Consider the following 22,308-nt stretch of genomic DNA (forward strand, 5'->3'; position numbering starts at 1 on the left):
GTGATTAAGAAATACATACAACACTCGAAAAGCGCGGGGACTATGTAAGGCGCGCAGGGTATCATCGCCATGCGGAAGTACGTTACCACGTCTCTTCCATGTTTTGCCCTCCAACTAGACATCCCCAACTCCCCAATTCTCATGTAACTAATTGCAAAAACAAGAAAGTAAAACCCTGTCAGAATTCTAGTGCTGCCCGAAGAGTACGTCGAAATCATCCTAAGACTTTTGCTCGGCTGGCGTAGGAGCATGAGAAGGAACGCCGTTGGTGGGCGCGTTGCGAGGGCTGCTGCGCTCGGACTTGGGCGCGGTAGGTTTCGCGTCGTCACCCTCATCATCGTAGTTCTCATCCACGTCCATCTGTCGGGCAGCCGGCTCGTGGTGCTCAGGTCGCTCGATACGCTCCTGCTTTGGTGTCTCCGACATGCGAGACAGTGGTCGCGCAGCTGCCATAGGTGGGAGCGACGGCGGGTGGTGAGCAGCCTCGGACGGGTGGTAGCCATCATTGAAGCGCCGGGGATCGGGACCCTCCTGAGGGCTCTGGCGCGGCACCTGAGGAGACGACATGCGGTGTGGGGGAGTTGGACGGCGGCTGTGAGGCTCTTCCATCTTCTGACGCTTCTCGTCGTTCATGGGAGGCTTTGCATTCGCGTGGTCATTCTCCTCCCACTCGCGGTGTCGCTTCGGTGGAGCAGTCGGAGGTCGGTCGTCGCGCTCACGGGCTGCTTGCTCAGCAGCCGTCTGGGCAGAAGCTGGTGGAGGAGCTCCGCTAGCAATACCACCGGTAGCAGAAGGATCAGCATGATGCTGGTACGGTCCTTGGTATCCGTTGCGCGGAGATCCCGCTCGGTTCTCAACGATCGGGCGCACTTCCGGAGGTGGGCTGGCAGGGCGAACACCGTATGGGGGTACGCCGCTCTGGCTAGAGGCCTGAGATGGTGGGCCACCGAGACCTGTAGGTGGGGGCGGGGGTGGAGGAGGCACACTACCAGCGTGAGGGCCGTAGTTCGGGTTGGAGATACGGTTAGGCTGAGGTGGCTGCTGTTGCTGATGTAGGGGCAGAGGTGGTTGTGGCTGCGCATGAGCCGCCTGCGGTGTCAGCTGCGGTGGCTGAGGGTGGTAGGGGCTGGGAGCAGCATGGTGTGTCTTCGGCGATGGAGACATGCCACGGCGCATTGGCCCGGGTGGTCCGGGAGGTGGGGGACCAGCTGGCCCTTGAGGACCCGGTCCGTTTGTGGGAGGACGAGGAGGCTCTGCGTATGACCTGGGAGCTTCCTGTCGGGGGCTTACGGGCCGCTGGGGAGCATGCTGTGTAGGCGGTCGGATGCCCTCGCGCTGCTCATATGGGTTCAGCTGCTGTGGTGGAAGGCCAGGGTCGCGGATCTGTGCCAGAGGGCGATCCCATCCGGGCGCTAGGGCTGGAGGAGCAGGACCTTGCGGAGGCTGCTGGGGCTGAGGTGCGCCCCATTGCGGAGCGGTAGGTCCATGTACAGAGGCAGGCTGGTAGGCTTGAGGGTGCACGTCTTGAGGTATAGGAGCATTGCCCTGGTTCGGGGCGCCAGCAGACGTCTGTCCATTCTGCAGAAGCTGCAGGCGAGCCTTGATGTGTACGTTAGACGGGTCGAGGTCGGCCGCGCGCTGGTATGCGTCTAGTGCATCCGCTGTCTGGTTGTTGCAGGACTCGTACTGTGCCATTGTTAGTGAAGAGCCTTCAGTCCAGGGACGATCAACTACTTACCAGTGTGCCGAGGTCGTACCAGACTTCTGAGATGTTGGGGTTGAGGCGGATGGCACGGGAGTATGCATCTAGCGCGTCGCGGTACTGGTTGATCTGGTAGTACAGTACACCAATGCTGCACCAGAAGGTCGGGTTCCTGCCGTCACGGTACACGGCTTGCTGATAAGCCTCGTACGCCTTGGGGTACTTCTGCTGTGACATGTAGCAGCGTCCCAGCAGGTACCAACTCTGCGCGTCCGTTTGATCTAGAGCAATGGATTAGATACACGGGCATAATCACATGGGGATACAATGCTTACCGGAAGCAACAGATTTCTCCAGGTACTCAATGGCCTGCTCCTGACTAGCGTAGTTGGTGCTCTGCTGGTGGTGTAGCCATCCCAGCTGCTGTAGGACCTTGGCGTGGTTGGCATCACGCTCGAGAACCCGGCGGTAGGCGCCCTTGGCTGCTTCGAACTAATCGTCATGTCAGCGGTGAAAGCTTACGAAGCTTGGTGAGACAAACCTCTTTCTGCTGTTCGTACACATGTCCAATCTGGAACCAAATATCCTCCTCGGTAAGTGGGCGAGGAGGATTGGTGACGATGTATTTGAAGCACTGTCAACTGTTAGAAGCTTTCGTGGAGTGAGACTCAAGTATGCTTACGTCTAGACTTTGGTTGAACTTCTGCTGCTGCTTGTAGATTATGCCAAGGCGGAAGTAGATCTCGTTCGCCTTTTCGAACGTAGGCTCCATGCGCATTACCTGCGAGAAGGCCTCTTCGGCGTGCTCAAGCGATCCGTAGCGGTCATATAGTATTCCGATGCCATACCAGAGCTTGGGCTCCTTTGGGTCAGACAGATGGTACAACGCCTGCTGGTAGGCAGAGTACGCCTGTTGCAAGTCATCCATCATCAAGTAGCAGTGACCTGGTTTTGTTAGTGAGATGATTCGCGAAAGATGCGCGCAAATTTCTTACCGAGGCTGCCCCAAACGTCGCCATTGGCTTGGTCGACTTTGAGAATCGTGCGCAAGTATTCGACAGCTGCTGGAAAGGCATCTTTGGTGCGCAGAATGCACGCGATACCTTGCATAGCTGGCACAGACCACTGGTTGAACTTCAAGGCCTGTTCGTAGCATTGCATGGCGCCTTCCAAGTCTTGCATTTGCTCAGAGAGAGAGCCTGTTGGGTGTTAGTCTGTGCCGGTCATGCGCACACTGGATACTGGCTTACCCATCTGAGTCCATACAGCCTCGGTCAATTGCCCCAAGTACTGCGACGGTGTCTTGGGCTGGGTCGCGTGCGGCGGGTGTCCATTCACCTGCGCGTGCGCGGGATGATGCTGCCCTACATGATGCGGGGGCATGCCCGTAGTGGGCGAGGGTTGCTGGTGTTGTGCCATGAAGGCTGCTTGCGACCGATCTGGCTACAATGCGACGTCTGCGCTACTGAAGCTGCGACAGTGATGGAATAGTCTGATGGAGGGGAAGACCAGACTGGAGCAACTGAAGGGTCGCCGGGGTGTCGATCTGGATGAGTCAGGAGATGCTGCTTGATGGTGGTGATGGAGGATGGCTACGTACAGTCGGGCGTGGGAGCGCGTCTCGCAAGCGTACTGACGGGTGCGAGTCGAGGCGTGGAGGTTGGCGCGGAGAACGACAGCAGCGCGCAGAGGAACACGGACGGTGTGGACCCCGACTTGGAGGGCAGAGCTGTCAGAGAGCAACAATCAATGTGGTGGTCTTCGCCACGACGTGTGTTGAGAAGGAAGGACTGGTGTAGGATGCAGCCTCGCGGAAGAGAAAACAGATGAGGAAGCCGCAGACCAACAGATGGAAGGGGCGCTCCAACGTCCCTTCCATCAGACGTGGGTAAGGGGACCAGATGTTGCAGGGATGCATGGTTTAGCGTGCACGGCTAGCCCAAGACCCACTTTGTGCCAGCCAGTGGGCCGTAAATTACGTGCCTAGCATCGACGCGCTGACTATCCGCCGCGACCCATGCAACCACCGCCGGCGCCTTACTGTACTACTACATCACATTGGTGCCAGGTGACAGACGAGCCAGACTGCTTAATCACGCTGCGCCAGGCGATTTAATTCTGGCAGATCGAATGGTTTGTTTCAGATCGTTCCGTCGGATCTGGTACGGTTCGTCCCAGGTTCACCCAACAGCGGAGCCGATGGATTGACACGCTACCGCCATTACGCTATATGCGCCGCATCTAGAGGACACATCAATCTGGGTTCGCCGATTTTCTACTGCCATGATGATACACTGCCAGCGCAGAACGCCACACCCTCTGCCTGAACGAGTTAATGAGACATGGTCGCAGGGGCCGTTGGACGTTGCGAACACATGTGGATCGTGGTTCGAGCATGTTCCAGCCTCAACTTTCTCGCTGCAAAATAAACTCTCTCCAAGGCACCCAACACAGCGCGACACCCACGCTGATGGATGGTGCATTTCTTTTCCCGAGACTGCCTGTTCGCGCAGCGGGGCTTTCTGGGAGGCGTCGCCAGATTACCATGCCAGCCACCCAGACCCCCATCGTCGCCCTACGGCGTCTCGAGCTCGCGCGCCCACTAGGTAAAACGGCATGGTTGTCATTTCGGAACCGCCAGGAATGGGCTGATATAGGGCTTGCAAAAGGGGCACCAAGGCCTACGACGGTGCTGACACAGGTGGTGCGCACCCACACGCAGTACCGTCCAAAGGCCGGGGGCGGGCGATCAGCCAGCCTCCACATGAGAACAGAGAAGCCTCCGTCGTCTGCTTAGCGGCTCTCGGCATGCATCGCAATGTGACGCAGTTGTCCTCCGCTCCCGCGTCCTCGGCAAAAAGGCTCGTGTCACCCAATCCACCCCCTGCCGCAGCCTGAATCTGACAAGAGTCGATCACTTGTTGGCGCATGAGCATGCAACCGGGATTGCGTCGCCTCGGTGCAGGACCAAGCCGCTGGCATCTGCCGCCCTTCACTCGAGCCATGATTGCGTCCAACTTTCTTGGCGTGCTGCAGCCCACCGCACCCGTAGCACATCTGTCGATACCGTTTCCGTCGCTGGTGTCCACGGAGCAGCGTGACCGAGAAAAGGACATCGGGCCGCCGCTAGCAAAAGCCCCTCTCTTAGCATCTGGGCTCAAGAACCGCACCCACGTGAAACTCCAGCTTGTGGATCCAGGGCTGGCCTGCGCGCGTCATCAAAGCCGTGCCGGTAAGCGAGGCTGTTTTTAAAGGGACTGCGGTCTTACCAATGCGGAAGGTCCATCTAGCTCCCTCACCAAACAATTAACATTTCGCTGCCACTTTAAGCTACTGTCAGTTCTCGATTTTCCAAATCTTGTCTGCAGTACATTCTGTCTGAACGCGGCAGACTTGTGCGGTAACGGCGAGGCGCATGCGAAACGCACCAGCAAAACGTTCTTCGCGTCCGTGTCTGTCATGGCGAGGCTCAGATCTGCATCGTGCCCGTCCGCTCACATCGTGACCCGAGAAGCCGAGAGTTTGTCGATCTTTGATAGATACATATCTGCTCCCCATCCTGTCATCAGCGGCACGACCTTTAGAGAGTGCGATTGTCTTCTTGAAACGTTTCGTGGGACGGCGAAGGATTGAGCCTCGTCTTGGCGCTCCAGCTGGCGGCTGCGGCCCGGGGATTTTGCTTCGTTCATCATCTAACTGCCTGACGAGCGGCACCCGGTATTTGTTTCTGTCGACTCCACCCCAGTCAAGGGAAAACCGGACGCCTCAACTGCAGCAGGAAGCAAAAGAACATTGCCTGCGTTATCAGACAACCTGCACGCCTACATTAATGTTGGATTTTTAACCTGCGTACTTGTAGTTGTGCAAGCTCAGAAGGACCTGTTCGGTTTCGTCTTTGCCTGAGGAAACTCTATCATCCTACGTCGCTAGCCCCTGCTGAACTGCGTCGCAAGCAAACATATCCTGCCATAAGCCGCCAACACGAGGACCATGACCATGATCATCTATCAATAAACCGCCTCCCCGCATTGGCGAGCAAGGCAGGCCATGTATTTAGCCAATACACCTCGTCCATACCAGTGGTAATCCACGCCCACCCCTACCTACTACTATCGCGCATCCGAACGTTTCACGGCGCCTTGATGCTTCCACCCACCTGCATGCTGCGCGCCGTTCAGCGCTGTGACATGACTGGCAAACCGTTCCTCGCTGGAGAGTACAACATCTGGAACATGGCTCTATCCGTGAAATGCTGCGATCTTCATCCCTACACTGCTTTCCGGGTGAGCCTGCATACAGCTAATGCAGGCGATCGGCGACACAGATGAGTGGTTGGTGAGAGCCGTTAGCTGACAGGTTGTGCAACCTCGCTGTTCTGTCCGACAACACCCTTAGTCGCCTGGCTAGCGGAGGGAAGGTCAAGCATTTTCCGATACCCACTTTATCCCCCCACTTGATCCCTCGATTGTCGAAGCAACAGGAAGCTGCACGCCCAGAGAAGGGCTCAAAGAAAACGGGAAAGCGCATGATGCGTTGTGTTACCTCTGCATCCCCTCAGGCCCGCAATATTCCCCCCTCGCATTCATGGGAGGCTCCACCACCGAAAATTGCCACGCTTTCCAACCCGTAGCTCGTATGTTTGGTTGCGAAAAAACTTTGGTTCGTGTACGCCATGAGCTTGTCATGTTCCATGAAGATGTTCGCCTCAGGGTTGTGTGGGACCGGGCGGCCTCTCGGTGCAACCCTGAAAGGTGGGACCACATCCATTCTCCTTCCGGGATGACATTCCCGAGGTCGAAACGGGCTGCATGAGCAATCATGCGGGCTGCAGGCCGTCTTTATCAAGAAAAGCAAAAACGCACGCAAGGGTGTGGTGGCTGATGCGGCGCTGCTCGCTACGGCTATCGTCACTTTGGTGCCGAACCAATCCCGCAGGCAGAGTATAGACTGTCTGGATGCGAAGCTCCACGCCTCGCGTCACTCTCATCCTGCATTCTATCTTGCTATCACATGGATATGTCGCACGATTTACCGGATGAGACTCCGAAGTTCAACAGTGCATCGGCATGACTGTCCATGGTTCCGTTCGTATTCTGACGAGTCAAGCTTCATGGGTGCCTCCTTGTCGGATCAGATTTCCTTTTCCCTCCCAATCTGATAGACTCAACTCCGCAACCACTAGCCAGGAACACACATTGTGTCGCATGGTAAGTTCATGGACATATCTCCGAGATGCTAAGCCACGTGGTAATTTGTGCGCGATCATGCTTTTGTCGCGCGGCTTCGACAAGTCGCAACATTATCAAGCATAGTACGCACGAAGAGGCGCCTCTTGCTCTCTCCTATATCGAGTAGTGTCTTCTCGTTCTGCAAGCTGAGTAACCGAACACAGACGCCTTCCGTCTCTTGCCTCTAGGGTTGGGCTGAAAGCCCGATATGTGACCGTAGCACAGATTACGCGTCCTGGCCTTCTTTGCACTTAACGCCATCATCACAACGAATTACTAGAACCTCGTCACTTGTAGTTTGTAGATCTTCCTTGTTCAAAAAGTCTCGCTAAAGCATATGGTATAAGTATACAATATCTCATGTGTGACTTGCTAGAATATCATGCTACATATGTAGCAACCCAACCGAAATCATGACATTATCTGGTGTCTCATGCTTTGTCACCTCATTAAGCGTCAGAGGGGGAGGATCACTATACACGTTCAGGACCGACGATGGCTTGGGACAGAGCTATCTCTCCCGTTTCTCATCTGTTCGCGTCTTTGATCTGCCTGGCATACATTATGCTTGTTCTGCAACCACAGCGGTCTTAGAGATGTCGAGAACGTCGCTTAGTCCAGTGCCACACGATTAGCAGGTGTTACGAGGGCCTGGGTAAAAAAAACTGATAGTAAATGCTACGGTATAGTCCAATCGTTACACCACGTGTTGAAGTTTCACATATGTAATGCTATGAAATGTTTTACGGTCGGTTGGTCGATATCGCGCTTCTGGTACGGTTTCTTGGGGACTATCTCAACAATGAGTGCGAGATCATGTGCTCGGCGGGAACGCTGCTAACTTGGGAATGGTCGAAAGTATAAACCGTCGCGTTCGGAGATACCGACGATTCCACGTCTCCGGTTGTCTACGATGGTTTCAAGTCACTATTTTGGTATGATGAGAAGACCCCGTTGTCTGGATGAACGTTACCACTTTTAACACGGACGATTCCTCTCCGAGCTATAAACGGAAGGATGCTGGGCGATCAGGAACCATATGCAATGGTATCAGACGGTAGGTAATGCGAGCGTAGAGGATAGATGCATAGCCTTTGATTCATACATAAAAGTGCAACAACCTCCCCGTTCCAAGGCCCTCGCAGCTTTGCAGCATAGACACCAGGTCGCATATCGCGGGTACCTACTATACCACAAGAACACCGATCAGATCCCCATAACATACTGGAGAAATTGTGCCGGACCGCAACAAGCCGCCGGTTACTTCCGCATGCTTCCCGTTGTCTGACATGACCAGCCTTAGCGAACAGCCCCGATAACACGCGGCGACTCCAACGACGCCAAAGTCAATTGGAGTAGACTCCAACTTTAGCAACAAGAACGGCCAATGCTTGAAAGGCTTTGCCTCGCTTGGCTGCCTTGGAAAGCACATGGCTATGACGGCAATAGTTGACCCGTTACCCAAAGCTAAACTGAGTAGCATGCATGGATACGTACTTCAAGCATTGATTTGCGCGTAAGGCGGATTTGGAGATGGAGACATTGAGCTCTTGCTATCGCAATGGTCTATCATATCATGGACTAGAAATACGTTACTATCGATAGTCACACCCTTCTACCCCAAACACCGACGTAAAAGACAAAAGACCTCCCGGGTATATTTGTGTTCCGTCAACTCCGCAGCGCCTCAAGAACCCTCAAGCTCACCCAGCGAATCCCCCAGACAAACGGCAAATCTGACACCTTGGTCGGACCGAGACCCGGGCCGTATCGTGCATGCACCGCCAGAGCTAAGCCGCACGTGCCGCTGCTCTCTCAGCCTCGCAATGGCAGTTCCGGTTGGGAAGGTGGGCGTTCACACGCGGCCTTATTTTCGGCATGTGCCTGTCATCATGACCGCCCACGCCGACCCGCGACACAGAACCTTGGAAAGCCAGAGTGAAGCGGTCGACGGTATACGGTCGTCTCCGCCTATGAAGGCTAAACGAGCAAAGAAGAGGCAGATTATCGGCCCTTCTCCACCCCGTAATCCTGTTCTTTTCCCTTTTCCTTTTCCCTTATCCCATCTCCACATTCCTGCTATTTGATTCTGCCGCGGCTCTTTCGTCCCAAGAACCCCCACATATTGTCCCCGCTTTTTCTTTCCTTGACAACGTTGAGCGATCTGGAGGATGGCTTACTTGCTGACTTTCTTCCACATGCAGCCTGTACACATGCCTTGACTTCGGTTCATGACTTTGTGCTCTCGTTGTGTTTCCGGGCAGGGGTGGCCGAGGCGTAGCTTCTCGGCTTCTTCGCATATGCGTAGTATGGGGCCGTTGTTGGGTTGGGGTTGGGGTATCCAGTGGTTGCACACATGTATGGTGTAGACGATGTAGCACATGGTCGGGAGGCGTTGGATGGGGTCGTATCGAGCGTAGACGAGTCGTGGAATGGGCGTATTGGAAACTGGTACGAGACGAGTCGTTGTGATATAATCGTTTCTGAGGTTGATCGCGCTAGGGCTCTAGGCCGGGTGGATGCGAAGCTCGGGATTTTATTGTGATACGCGTTGGATCTGCGATGAGCTCTTCTTGTATACTCTTCTGCTCTAATCGTGAACAATCTCGACACCACCTCTTAACAATCTTGCCGCAACATCCCAACTGACGGGGTTCAGTCGGATCCAGTATTGCCAGTTGCCTCCACCTACGGCCTTTGTAGCCTCACCAAGAGCAACTCTGAGCCTGGATAATGCTACCCGATTTCGATGATGCAATCTTCAAGGCTGAGCTAGCGTAACGGCTTCGATGAGGGTACTTGGCAAAGAAGAGGGAGAAGAAGAAAATGCGCGGGTGGTAGGAGAGACGCACTCAGGGACAGGTGCGGCGACGAGAAGGGAGGAGAGGAGAGAAGAAAAAGAAGAGCAGGAACAAGTGGCTAAAGCCACCCCTTGACATGAATCCGACGTGGACACCATCTTTTTGACATGCCGTTTGAATCGAGACGAGGAAAAAAGCAAAGGCACTGGAACGCAGCTCGACGTTGCACAGGCCGCTCCCTAACCCCCATCTTGCATTTCCCACCCTTACCGCGCGGCGTTACATATCCCTTCTCTTACACAGCGGTTTTACGAGAAAGGCTTTGCTTCGATGACGGCATACGTCGAAGAAGGGAGGGCCACAGTGCATGTCCGTGCGGCTGAAGGACGCGGGCGTGACCGATGTCCCGGTGTATTGGTTCGCGCGTGTTTGTGGATGCCTAAAACTACACCAACTATGCGGTTCACTGTTGCTTTTTCCTGCTCACCATTACCGATATGCCATCTTCTGAATGCTTTGTTGCTTGCTGGACTGGTGTGCGATGGGTAATTGCGAGTGGGATGATGCGTGGGAGATAACGAGGCGACCGACGGGCTGTCACGATGTGGTTCGCGCTAGCCGCTTGAAGCGAAGACGGCAAATCAACATAGCTGTTGGTACTACCTTCCTTCCTCTCTTTTGCCGTCCCCACGAGTCGATGCTGCTCTCTTTACGCCCACACCGCTGGATTGCGGCCCGTAACGCACTACAGTTTGGCGCCTGTTGTGATGATCCAATGTCCAAACCGTGTTGCGGATTCAAGGAGCGCCCCATCACACGGCTGAACCTAGATGGCGGGTCGCAGATGCGCCTTCGAGAAGGTGCGGCACGGAGAAGGATGGTCGAAAGTTTGATTGAGCAGATTGTATTACTCCACCTCGACGCCTCAACCTTTACAAATTCGTTGTAGAGCTATACTGATGCTACGTTATAGCTGTCGTGCACAATGTGGCTTGAGGTGAGGTGAGGTGTCAGACCTAACCACGCTCACATCCCTTGGACAATGCGCATCCTTACCGGTACTCAAACCTCCTCGGTGACCGCCCTCCGCGATTACCGCGATAGCAGTGCGGCGTAACCAAGGTCACTCTGTCCACGTGTGAGGAGAAGACTTGTTGACAGCTACTCACATCAGAGTGGCTCGCGTCTGAATGCCGGTGTGTCTGAAATTGACTGCATCGAACGATCCTAATCAGTGACGAGTCAGCGAATACACCGACGTTGGACCTAAACTTCGGGCGCGAAGGACTTACACGCTCACACCCAATGCATGCCTTCCTCTTTCGCTCTCTTGTACGTCTATCACACCGTTATGTGCTACCACGTCCCCGGAAAACGAGCAAATACTCCACCCTAAATTCTATCAGCGATACCAAAACACACGTTCAAGTGGCCAAGGCGACCAGCTCGTTTCCTAAGAAAAAAAGCGATGCCTGCACCGGGAATTACCCTCCCTCAACGGCATCTCCCACAAAATCCACAGCCCTCAATTGGCTCGCTCAAAGCCGACTGGTAGTGCATGATGCGCCCAAACGCATCATCACACGTTTCTCATCGGTAAGGGGACGAAAGCACGTCGCCAATCGAGGTGACGCGCCCGATACTGTACGCATGCTATCGTGCATATGGTGGGGTTGTCCTTGAAAAGGTGGACCCGAGAGTCTGGGTGCGTTGCAAGCAAGGGCTGCTCGAAAAGGGCAATGCTTCCTGCGATACACGCATAGCTCCGGTCATCCGAGGAGAGGAAAATGGAGGTCTATATGTAACATGATGATCATGCGATGCTGCTGGTTGATCCGTTGTCTACTGAGAGCTCCCTCGCACAGCACCCGTGTTTGCTTCATGGGAGACTTCAACTGCATCGGTGCCAGATGGAGCAGACTGCAGTTAGTTTGAATAACCGTAAGTAGTAGAGGGGCAGATGCGAGTGCTAATTGGCTCTGCTTCTCTACGTATTGCTAACACATATGATATCTACACGATTAACCATGTCTTTTTCTCATACTACCTTTATCAGTATCTTGTCAAATCCATTACCAACTCCACAACACCAACAACTCGACTCACAGCAGGGGCTGTTGGATGACTAGTTTTCCAAAGCCTCTTCCAAATCCACCAACTTTGACAACCTGCTGCAACGCGTCTTCGGCAGTGCCTTGGAAAACTTCTACATTGGGAAGCTCGAAGTGGTCGCCGTAGTTCTTCACGGCCCATTGCAATGCTTTCCAGGCGTTCCAATGGTCTTCCGGTCTGGCAGGAGTCTCGATTACATGCGGAACACCAGGTGGCTGGATGCGCCAACTGTCTTTTGTGTACGCAACTGGCATGCAGAACCCGCCATCGAATTTGGTCACAGAAGCCAAAGTAGCCGAAGGATTGTTCACGCTTCGCACGACCAGATCTGCTGAAGACAAAGTGCCGACTGCGTCCAGGGCATGAGAGATTGGGCCCTCACCGAGAGCCTCCACCGCAGCGGCAATATCAGACACAACCGTCGACGAAGCGTAATCGAAAACAAGCGTTGCTCCGATCCTCTTCAGTAGCTCATGCCGGACTGGCGAAGCAGTCACCAAGATATTCTTGCACCCACTGGCACGCAGGAACTGGACGGCGCTGAAGCCGACGCTAGAAGAAGCACCCCAAACCAGAACAGGCTGCGTATATGCCGCCGGAGCGCTGGGCAAAGGGAATCGGAAAAGATTGAATACCGCGTCTGCAGCCGTCATCGCCACTACAGTCAGCGCTGCGGCATGGCTCTCCGGAAGATTGGACGGCACTTCGAATACCATGTCTTCTGGGCATGCAAGACGGCGTTGATGTACGCCGTACTTCAGAGGTCGGCCAATGCCCGAGGGTGTATAGCCAGCCACGGTGGTTCCCTTCTTGAAGCGCGATCCGGTAGGTGTCGATACAACAGTGCCGCAGAAGTCGTAGCCACTGACTGTAGAACGGATGCCAAGCTGTGAGTGTTTGGCGTCTGCCGGGTTGACACCTGAGTATTTTACTTCCACCACTAGCTCGTTGGCCGTAATCTCTTCGTGTTTGATATCGTTTCGAATCTGGATTTGTCCGTCTTCGTCGACGTACAGCGCCTTGCTGGATGTTGTAGTCATGGTTTGTGTTGGTGGGTTGGAGCAGCGATAGTAAGGTTGGGATTGAGATGAACGTACTAATATAGTGAAGTAAACATGGAAGTCTTCGTCTTGTACTCACGGTTTTAGTCACCATGGTCGGTACCCGCGCATGCCGTGCATTACTGCGCGCCACAGCACGTACGTATGTAATGCAGGTACTGACCCAGGAGGTTGCCGGGAGCTAGCAATTGTATCCTTCCGACCCTGTTAGTCTCGACGCGTTTAACGTCAGTTATAGTTGGAGAGTATGTGCCAAGTCTTCGGGCCGAGCATGCCCAGTGTTGTTGTACGATGATCGAACAACGGAGCCGGACGAACAGACATCCCGAAAGTATATCATCCTTCTCTAGGCCCTCCACCATCCATGTCTCTAACCACGAGCCCACCCACACCTTAACGTCAGGTGTTCGCAACGGTAGATGCGGCAATTCAAACCGGCAACGTGAAGTTGGTAAGTATGCTTCCTAAAGCGAGCACAAAAAATGCCGTTGCGCAGGATGTTCCACTGTTGGTCTACGATCAAATTAGTTCCTCTCCAAAAATCACTATCGCTTCTTGATCCCTTATCATCGTATCTTTGCTACTATGACTTCATTCAAAATCGGCTCAGTCGACGTCAAATTTCGCGACGCTTTGAAGCAGAACATCCCTCCACTAAATCAAAGAACGACCGAACTCCCACCCGGTCACAGAAAGCAGTCAACATACCGTCCACTTGAAACAACAACTATCTTCGATCAAGACCAAGCCCTTACACTTAGGGATGGAACGGTGATCTATGCCGACATATTCCGTCCCAAAACCGACGAGAAGGTACCTGCAATCGTCATGTGGGGCCCATATGGCAAGACTGGAACGGGCATGCTAAACATTGGTGCCATGCCAATGCGAGCCGGTATACCAGAGACTCGACTATCAGGCTACGAAAACTTCGAAGGGTAAGCAAAGAACCAGGATAGCATGAAAGCCGAAGTTGAACCCCTCACTAACCATAACTTCAGTCTCGACCCTGCAGAATGGGTACCGCGTGGTTACGCCATAGTCAATGTAGACCCAAGAGGCGTGAACAACTCCTCGGGCAACATTCACTTCTGGGGCAGCACCGAAGGCCGCGACGGCCACGACGCCATCGAAGAGCTCGCCAAGCTACCCTGGTGCTCTGGCAAAATAGCCCTATCAGGCAACTCCTGGCTCGCAATATCCCAGTGGTTTATCGCGGCTGAGCAGCCACCGCATTTGGTATGTATTGCGCCTTTGGAGGGCTTATCGGATCCTCTGCGCGAGCAGTCGCTACGTGGAGGAATTCCGAACACGGGGTTCAACGAATGGGTTGCTACTATGTTGGCGGGGAAAAACATGGTGGAGGATTACGCTGCAATGGCCCATATGAATCCTGTGCCTAAGGGATATCTCGAGGATAAGCGTGTGGATATGGCGAGGATCAAGGTGCCTGCATATATCGGGGCCAGCTATTCATCGACTCTCCATACCATCGGCGCCCTACGAGCTTTTGAGGAGATCCAGCATCCAGATAAATGGTGCGTATACCTCCATCTTGCTCTCGTCCACACGTGTTGCAGTTACTGACAACTCCGCATCTAGGCTCGTACTCCACGCAACTCAAGAATGGTACGACCTCTACAGTCCAAACCGCACCGCAGACCTCGCCCGATTCTTCGACTTCCACCTCAAAGGCCTCTCCAACAACTGGCCGCAGACCGCACCCGTCCGTATGGCCTTTTTGAACTTCACCAAACCAGCTCTGTTAGACCAAGAATACACCGATCTACCATGGCACCTCCCCACTACGACAGTCCAGAAACTACATCTCGATCCCACCGGCACCCTCACCCCAACCGCACCACCCTCAAAAACCACAATCGAGTACCAAGCCGACTCCTCCTCCGAACTAACTTTCACATACGTCTTCCTGAGCAAAACCATCCTCACCGGCCCTTCCACCCTCGTCCTCTCCATCGCAGCACAGGACCACAACGACCTAGACATCCACGCCCACATCTTCAAAGCCTCTGCATCGGGCACCATGCTTTCTCACCTAAACATACCCATTCCCGCCAACACACCCTCTGAAGTCGCAGAGAAAATGACGCAAAATAGAGTATGGCGGTACGTCGGTCCCAGCGGCATGTTGCGCGCGTCTAAACGCCATGTCGCAGACGCGCTGCGGGGCAAGACGTGGGAGACGCTGTCGATGGAGCGCGACGAGAAAGTGCAGCCGGGGGAGGTGGTGCGACTAAAGGTCCAGCTTTGGCCGACGGGTATGGTGTTTGAGGCTGAGGAGATGATGGTGCTGAAGATTAGCGGGCGGGAAATGGGGTTGAGGGATCTTCCTGGGGCCATGGCGATGAGGAATGAGAATATAGGGAAGCATGTGATACATATTGGTGGAGAGATGGAGGGGTATCTTGAGTTCTTCACGCTTTGATGGGAGGATGCTGTTGAATACGGAGTGGATACTATGAAGAGGGTCATCTATAGGGGTGACAGGCACCAGAAGAGTACACACAGTTAACAGATATTGAACTCAAAGAAGCTTTATTGATCGTTGTTGATCGAAGAAGCACATATGACTGGCTGATGAAAGAAAGAATCAACGTGGGCGAGCGGATGGCAGATTCTTGTGGTAAGAAACTGCGTATGCTCGAGCGCCGAATTATGACACTTTGTGTCTTTGGAAGGAAGTTGCTGCTGCAGACAATTGAGGAGGCATGATTGCGCATAGAGGGAATAGAGAAGCAATGATCTTGAACAGCAGGAGTGGCATGTGAGAAGTACAGAAACAACAGTAACGTACGCAGGCAACAGTACCTTTCTTTTACAGGTGGACTACAAGGGATCTGTTGGATACCAAAAAATCCCTTGTAGTCCACCTGTAAAAGGGAAGTGTACTTTCCCCACACTCTCAAAATCCGCTTAGAACAGCCACTTCTAGCCCATCCTCCACAAGACCAAGTAACAAGATTCCATCGCACCGGCCCACAAGATGCTTAACCTCCGATCCAACCCAAGTCATCTCCAAAACCAAAATCTGCCAGTAGAACCCCGCCAAGTCACCGTATGATGTTTGGGATTGTACGATACTTGAAGGTTTGTATGGTCCAATCCCAAATATCATACAGTGTATTGGCCAGTCAACTTTATCCAAGTGGAAAGGAAGCTTTATACAAGCCAAATATCGTATCCTTCGGTAAATCGACATGAAAGCTTGTAGAGGAGCGCGAGACATTATGGACGTCGGGTGATGGGTTATTACGGGCGGAGGAGGACGCTATTATCGTGTTCGATTGTGGACAGATGTTCGTCAGCACAAACATCTGTCCACAATCGAACACGACAATAGCGTCCTCCTCCGCCCGTAGTAGCGTATCTCCGCACAATGTAGACTATGCCGTCACCATACAGCTCACCTGCAAGGCCGCGAAAAGATCAACGCCGTGCCGGTCATGTTGCACACCATCTCCCATCTCGACGACAGGCGACCCCAGGCAGCCCCACGCGACCACCCACTGGACCCTCAGCAATATATTCTAGCGGATACAAAATCTGCAGGGTCATTCGAATCGAGAGCGGCGGGCAAGGCGAACCGAGGCGAGACGGGAAACCGAAGGCGACGGCACGACGGGGAGGGTGTAGTAGGATCGACAAAGATCGACGTGGTGATGTGTTCCGCGGAGGGGATGACAAAGCGTATGGGTAATAGCTGACATGGATTGTAACTCATGTTCGCTGTTTGGTGGGAATTCTGAAGCTGCTGGTGCTTGTATGTGGGGTTGGCGAAGTGATCGAGATGGGTGTTGAGTGTGTCGGCTCTTCGTTTCGAGGATGTGTGAACGTTTGGATCGGCGTTGCGTGAGACGGTGGAAAAAGGTAGTAGTTTGGCTTTTCGAAGGACAGATCCCAGCATCATGCGGGATGATGTCGGCCGCGTATTTCCCAAGTCACCAGTCGTTCGTTCGGTCGTGCGATGGAAGAGCCGATGTTTTCATCAGCGCGCCTTCATACTCCCGTCTCTTCATCTCCCCTCCCTCGCCTCTCGTGTATGCCAGCTGAACCACTCTTTCTGCCGTATTGAATTACCCCATCCCGCCATCATAGTTGTTCGACCCTAGCTTTTCCAACTTCTCATTTCCCATTCTCCCGCGCCTCTTTCTCCCTCCTACGCTCAGCAAATCCCGCCATCTTCCTCTCCATCTCGTTCTTCTTGAGCATTAACTCGGCACGCGTAGTCTCGAGCTGTGCGATGCGTTCTTCGGGGGTGGCTTCGATCATGTATCGTGTTTTCTATGAGGAGTGGGGTTAGTGGGTGAGGACAGGTGGTTGGTTGTAGCGAAGGAATGCTCAGCGTAGGCATCAAGGGGAAGGACTGTCGGGAGGAGGGCTGCAATATATGAAGGATGACGGAACATACCTGTTTAACTTCCTGCTGCCCCTTCAATCCCGCACCGTAGATAGTACCCGTAATTGTAATCGAAGCGACGGCAGCTGTCATAATCCACCGACGAACCGTCTGAAGGGTCGCCATGTTTCCTGTAATACCAGAAATGGAGTAATTCGGTAGGACGACGTGTCAATGGCGGTACACAGTCATGTTGTGATGAACAAAAAGGTTGCTCTTGGAGGGGAAAAGTGCGACGACCTTCGGTGGATATTCAATCAACCGCCAAGGCCTTTTCGCCGCGGGAGTCCCACCAACAAAGCCGATGCCGTGCGACGCGCCTTCCCCCACACGCACTCCAACACAACACAAACAAACACACTCCTTCTAAGCCTCTTGACCCTACCTGACCCTCGAACCGCCGCTCTCGTAAAAGAAAAACGATTCGACAATCGCAATGTCTAACGTCCCCCGCTCCCACACCCCCGCCGGCGGTTCACGCCTCAGCACCGTCCCCTCGCAGAAGCCGCGCCAACTCTCGCACCTACAAGCGCAACTCGCGCAGTTGACGGCGAATATGTCGGATCTGGAAAGCTTGATGCGTATGACAGCCGGTCAGGCGCAGGACATGCGTGGTCTGGGTGGGTACGCTGGCGCTATGTGAGTAGTCCCGCGGAACAGCAGGGTGGCTGGAAGGTGTTGGGCTGGGCTGGAATACTGCAACACTTGAACTGGATGGCGTGCTAATGAGATGTGTGTAGGTTTATGGCTGCGAGTAAAGTTCTGGGTGAAGAGACGGTCAAGGGGGGAGGGGGTGATAAGGAAGGCAAGGAGGGCGATAAGTGAGGCGGAGGGCTGAGAGGAGAGAGATTATGCATCATCCCACCGGAGGTACCACGATACGCATCGACGATAACGCGCCGCGGAGTTGTATCTACGAAGATAGACGAGACGGATATTGTGCAGGAGATAGGGAGGCCGGGTACCCCCATCTCTTCAGAGGGAACGCGGTATTCTTGCCATCCAACAAGAGATGGACTGGGTCAGATCACAGCAGCGTATCACAGCTGAAGTACCTATACTCGTTGGAAGAGAGGGTTCACTGCAAGAGAAACAAATATTGCTCATGTCCACGCGACGCGTCGCGGCGTGTCGTGATGCGCGGGTGTGCACCCGTTGTAGATATCCAGCAATGTACTCAGTTACGCGCTCTGTCGATATCCATACCCACACCCATCTCACCCTACCCTCTACATTCGTCATTGCAACATGTTATGCCCATCCGTCGTTCCAATCACTTCGCAGAATGGAACAAGACATTCGCCGACGGCGAGCCAGCCCCCTAGTCATTGTCCTACTATCAAAACCGCGCACAGATGTCTCACTCCCCCAGTTCCCCAACATCTCCAGACGATAACCTCCAAGCTACCGAACTTCCAGCCACGCAGCACCACATCTCCCGCTCGCCGCGTTCCGTTTTCCAGTCATCCAATGATACCAACGCTCGACCGCATACCCGCAACAGACATACATGCACGTCCGCGTACCTTGCATCAGATAAGGGTCCTTACCGAGAGATAGTACTATCACTATCTCTACTATCTCCTCGCTGCGCCCTCAAACGGCAATCCACAAGCCAATGAAGTCCGGGGAACTGTGGCTGGCCTTCCTATCGTGGACATGGTTTCAGAGTTTGTGAGGCTCAATGGCCCCTGTGAGCCTCGGAGGGGGGGTTGGCAGGTCAATCATGGACCACTAAGCGTGGCGTTATCAATCGCGCAATGATAACGAGCGATGGTCTCACCGGCCTATCTATGCGTGCGTAAGGTTTTTCGCTGGGTCTGAGCGTGCGTGTGCTTGGGTTATAAAGTACACGGGTGTCGTCTTTGTGTGTTGGATCCGATGGTGCTTACTCTTGCTGCTGGACTCGATTCCGCTCCGCCGTTCGACTGCCTCTTCCGGAATGCCAAGACAAGATACTTTGGATTGATGCGACTTTACCTACCTGGGACGGATAGATGATGGACGACAGTGGATGACGATGGAGATGGAAAGACGGTGAGGAGGTCCATGGTAGCCCCCGGGGTATCTCGATCGGTTCGACCTCGTTGCGAGACAGCCTCACGATTTCACCACAGCATGAAGCTATTCGCACATTTCACGCCGCACCGCCGAGCCACGCAACGCAATACCCCCGCTACCCATGCCCGCCGAGCAGCGCCCAAGACGGCGAGTAGCGCCGTCAGACGTCATTGTATTTTCGCAACATCGGCAAAGCGTTGATCGCTACAATACGCTCGAGTGACATCGAGTCGCAGCGCCCGACCAAGGCTGGCCTGGCCTGATCAACCGGAACAAGGACTAGAAACGGAACAAGAGCACGCGAGCCTCCACGTCAGCGCCCCGGCAGCAAGCACACGAGCAGGACCCTTTCCCGTCCGCCCTCGTCTTAACCCACGATCGGCCCCCAGTACGATGGCCAACCGTTGCGAGCCCAACTGTGGAGATCGTCCGCCCGTCCAAGCGACCGACCGACGTGTGGTCGATGAGGAGAAGACCGACAGGCGAGGGGGCCCATCGTCATCGTCCAAAGGGAAATTTCCCCCGAATCATTTTGCCAATATACAACGTCTAAATGAATCACGTACACGGACCCCCACGGGCATCCCGCGTTTTCGTATCAGGAGCGCATGCGACCTTGCCCACTCAGCAGACAGCCAATGTTTCAACTCGACCAACAAAGACGTGCATCCGTCTTGTTAAGACGAGGGGGGGCTGTGTAATACCATTTCTTCATCGGGTCGGGCGGTTGGGTAGTTCCGCGTCAGTTGTGGATTTTGGTATACAACTTGCCAGCACGCCATACAGCCGTCCGGACATTGCGTGCTCGCAACGGATATTTCCGCGGTAGCCCTGGAGAAGCACAAAGGAAATGAAATAGAGCGGGATCGGATGGTCGCTTCGCTTGGTCGGGCCAGAAGAAAAATCAGGATTACAGCCAGTGCAAGACCGCAGAAAGCAGAATAGCATGGTAAAATTGCAAGTGTGTTGAACGACATCTGCGTCTGTAGCGTGCCCAAGTCGGCAATGCGGCGACAAGCGAGGTTAGAGCGGATTCTGTCGGGTTTAGCAAAGCGTCTAGGCTCCACATCCTGGCTGATTGCATGCATGCAAGTCAGATGCAAGTGGATTGGGAGGCTTGCATGAGACAGGGGATACAGCAGCGAGGCCGCTTACTCTCTGGGGCAATGAGCGTGGGGTCGCTGCGTGCGATCAATATCTGGCCTACCCTGCCTATGCATGGTTTTGTCATTGATGAGTAACTGCTAGCGGGCGGGTTGTTCCTGTAGGATTCACGTAGGAGTGAGATGCAGGATTAGTTGTTTACGCTGTTGCGCGTCGCATGTGTATTCGTACCTTTTTCTGTTTCCGAGCCTTTGGCATGTGAAACTCCACCACGGCGGTCGGACAACAGGGGTCCGGCGATTGTATCCAGGTTAGCGGACGCGCAACATCAAACATTGGGTGTTCGCGGCTGGTGCTAGATGAATCGACGGCCGAAGTAATGCCATTGCAGATGTCGGAGGGAGTCGAGTGGAAAGATCAACATCGCCCTGGACCCTTTACTTTGGTGGGTAACCCGGTGGGTACGCAGTTCGACCTGGAAAAGCAATGTGCTGCATGAAACGAGTCCACCAATAGCCAGCTCCCTGTAAGCTGATATTAGGGACAGCTCGCGGCTAAAATTGTCGTCCGGTTGGGAAAGGAGGGAGCGAGTGCGAGAGAGCGAAAGCAACGGCGTCCGATCCACAGGTACCGCTCAGCGTGTCTCGAAATCGTTGGGAATGTAACATGGTCCGCTGTCAGTCGGATAGTGTATTGAAGGAGCCGTCGAGTCTTCCCTGCCCGATGCGGCCCTAACATGAATTCGAGATCTTGAACTGCAATAGGTGCATAGTTCTAGAAGGAGAGGTACGTCCGCCACTGCGACAGCGACTACAGGAACTACAGGACAAGCTGCATGTTCTCGACCTTACAGTTCAGTTGTCTCCACCGTCCGCGTCACCGTTGGATCTTGCATCGTCCTGGTAATGTATATCCCACCCGTCCGGATCTTGACTGCGGAACCGCAGGTCAGTCAGGCCCCCCAGGCAAGAGATTGAAAGTATATAGTTGTGAAGAAGCAGAGTTTGGTTGTGCCAATGCCCTGTGAGGGAGCAGCAGCCGCGGCCCAATGGCGTCAGCTGCAGTGTTACGGTTGTTGAGTGCGCCACAAACCTGCAATGGCGTGTGTGTTTTGGTACCGGCAGGCGTTGTCGGATGAGCGACTCAAAGCGCAGTTCACTTGCAACCACGTGCTCCGCGCTATGTGCGGTGGATCGTTGTGTGGGCCTGGTAAACAAAGACCCTGAGATTTGTGAGGCTATCGGGAAATCTAGGAAAGGAAGTGCCGAGATGCAGTCGCGTTCGGCACCATTCGGATGACATGCTCCACCGTCGGGTAAACGATGGGAGTGCTATGGATCTATACACGCGGTGAAAGCCCTCTTGTTCGGCGCTGGTCACAAGACACAATACTGCTATTGCATGCAGTCGGCTGACAAGCTCGCGGTGAGGGTGAGGCAGGCGAGGCAAGGCATACTTGCCCTGGGTCGAGCAGTGCAGCCTCCATCGAGACTACAGCGTAGCGCAGCGTAGACGTCGACAGGAGCGGGTAGGCAATGCACAGGAGCCAATCGAGGCGGGCTGCAGATGTCTCTTCGCGTAAGCTTTTGCCGGCTGGTGTTGGTGGGCCGTAGTCGTGCAGTAGAACATGTCAAGAGGGAACATTGGCGAGGCCTGAAGGAAGTGACGTCCCGGGATCAGCGCAGTGCAGATGGCATCGTGAATCGTGGTTTCTCTAATTGTTCTCGAAACGAGACACCGAGGGCCTAGGGTTCTTCTGGTAGGGCTCTGGTGTTGACTGGCGTCGCTGGTCTGCACGACAGCACAGCACGCCGACAAATTG

General features: G+C 54.2%; 6 protein-coding genes across 6 annotated transcripts; 2 read left to right on the top strand and 4 right to left on the bottom strand.

Moving 5' to 3' along the window:
• Positions 1-219: 219 nt before the first annotated feature.
• Positions 220-3,121, bottom strand: J4E79_002331 (uncharacterized protein; the record flags this gene model as incomplete). Its single annotated transcript, XM_049351231.1, has 7 exons — positions 220-1,686; positions 1,739-1,983; positions 2,038-2,194; positions 2,244-2,336; positions 2,385-2,647; positions 2,698-2,901; positions 2,953-3,121. 7 exons carry the CDS (start codon positions 3,119-3,121, stop codon positions 220-222), a joined length of 2,598 nt encoding a protein of 865 aa, XP_049213869.1.
• A 5,985-nt stretch (positions 3,122-9,106) lies between these two features.
• J4E79_002332 (uncharacterized protein) lies at positions 9,107-9,313 on the bottom strand (the record flags this gene model as incomplete). The annotated part of the gene is made up of 1 exon (XM_049351232.1): positions 9,107-9,313. One exon carries the CDS (start codon positions 9,311-9,313, stop codon positions 9,107-9,109), a length of 207 nt encoding a protein of 68 aa, XP_049213870.1.
• A 2,520-nt stretch (positions 9,314-11,833) lies between these two features.
• On the bottom strand, positions 11,834-12,883 carry J4E79_002333 (uncharacterized protein; the record flags this gene model as incomplete). Its single annotated transcript, XM_049351233.1, has 1 exon — positions 11,834-12,883. One exon carries the CDS (start codon positions 12,881-12,883, stop codon positions 11,834-11,836), a length of 1,050 nt encoding a protein of 349 aa, XP_049213871.1.
• Positions 12,884-13,489: 606 nt separating this feature from the next.
• J4E79_002334 (uncharacterized protein) lies at positions 13,490-15,350 on the top strand (the record flags this gene model as incomplete). Its single annotated transcript, XM_049351234.1, has 3 exons — positions 13,490-13,842; positions 13,906-14,442; positions 14,507-15,350. The coding sequence occupies 3 exons, from the start codon at positions 13,490-13,492 to the stop codon at positions 15,348-15,350; spliced, it is 1,734 nt and encodes a 577-aa protein (XP_049213872.1).
• Positions 15,351-17,047: 1,697 nt separating this feature from the next.
• Positions 17,048-17,447, bottom strand: J4E79_002335 (uncharacterized protein; the record flags this gene model as incomplete). Its single annotated transcript, XM_049351235.1, has 2 exons — positions 17,048-17,206; positions 17,334-17,447. The coding sequence occupies 2 exons, from the start codon at positions 17,445-17,447 to the stop codon at positions 17,048-17,050; spliced, it is 273 nt and encodes a 90-aa protein (XP_049213873.1).
• Positions 17,448-17,757: 310 nt separating this feature from the next.
• On the top strand, positions 17,758-18,146 carry J4E79_002336 (uncharacterized protein; the record flags this gene model as incomplete). Its single annotated transcript, XM_049351236.1, has 2 exons — positions 17,758-17,960; positions 18,062-18,146. The coding sequence occupies 2 exons, from the start codon at positions 17,758-17,760 to the stop codon at positions 18,144-18,146; spliced, it is 288 nt and encodes a 95-aa protein (XP_049213874.1).
• Positions 18,147-22,308: the final 4,162 nt, after the last annotated feature.

The sequence above is a fragment of the Alternaria viburni genome (genome assembly GCF_023758015.1).
Source record: "Alternaria viburni strain BMP 2772 chromosome Unknown scaffold_4, whole genome shotgun sequence".
Taxonomy (NCBI): Eukaryota; Fungi; Ascomycota; class Dothideomycetes; order Pleosporales; family Pleosporaceae; genus Alternaria; species Alternaria viburni.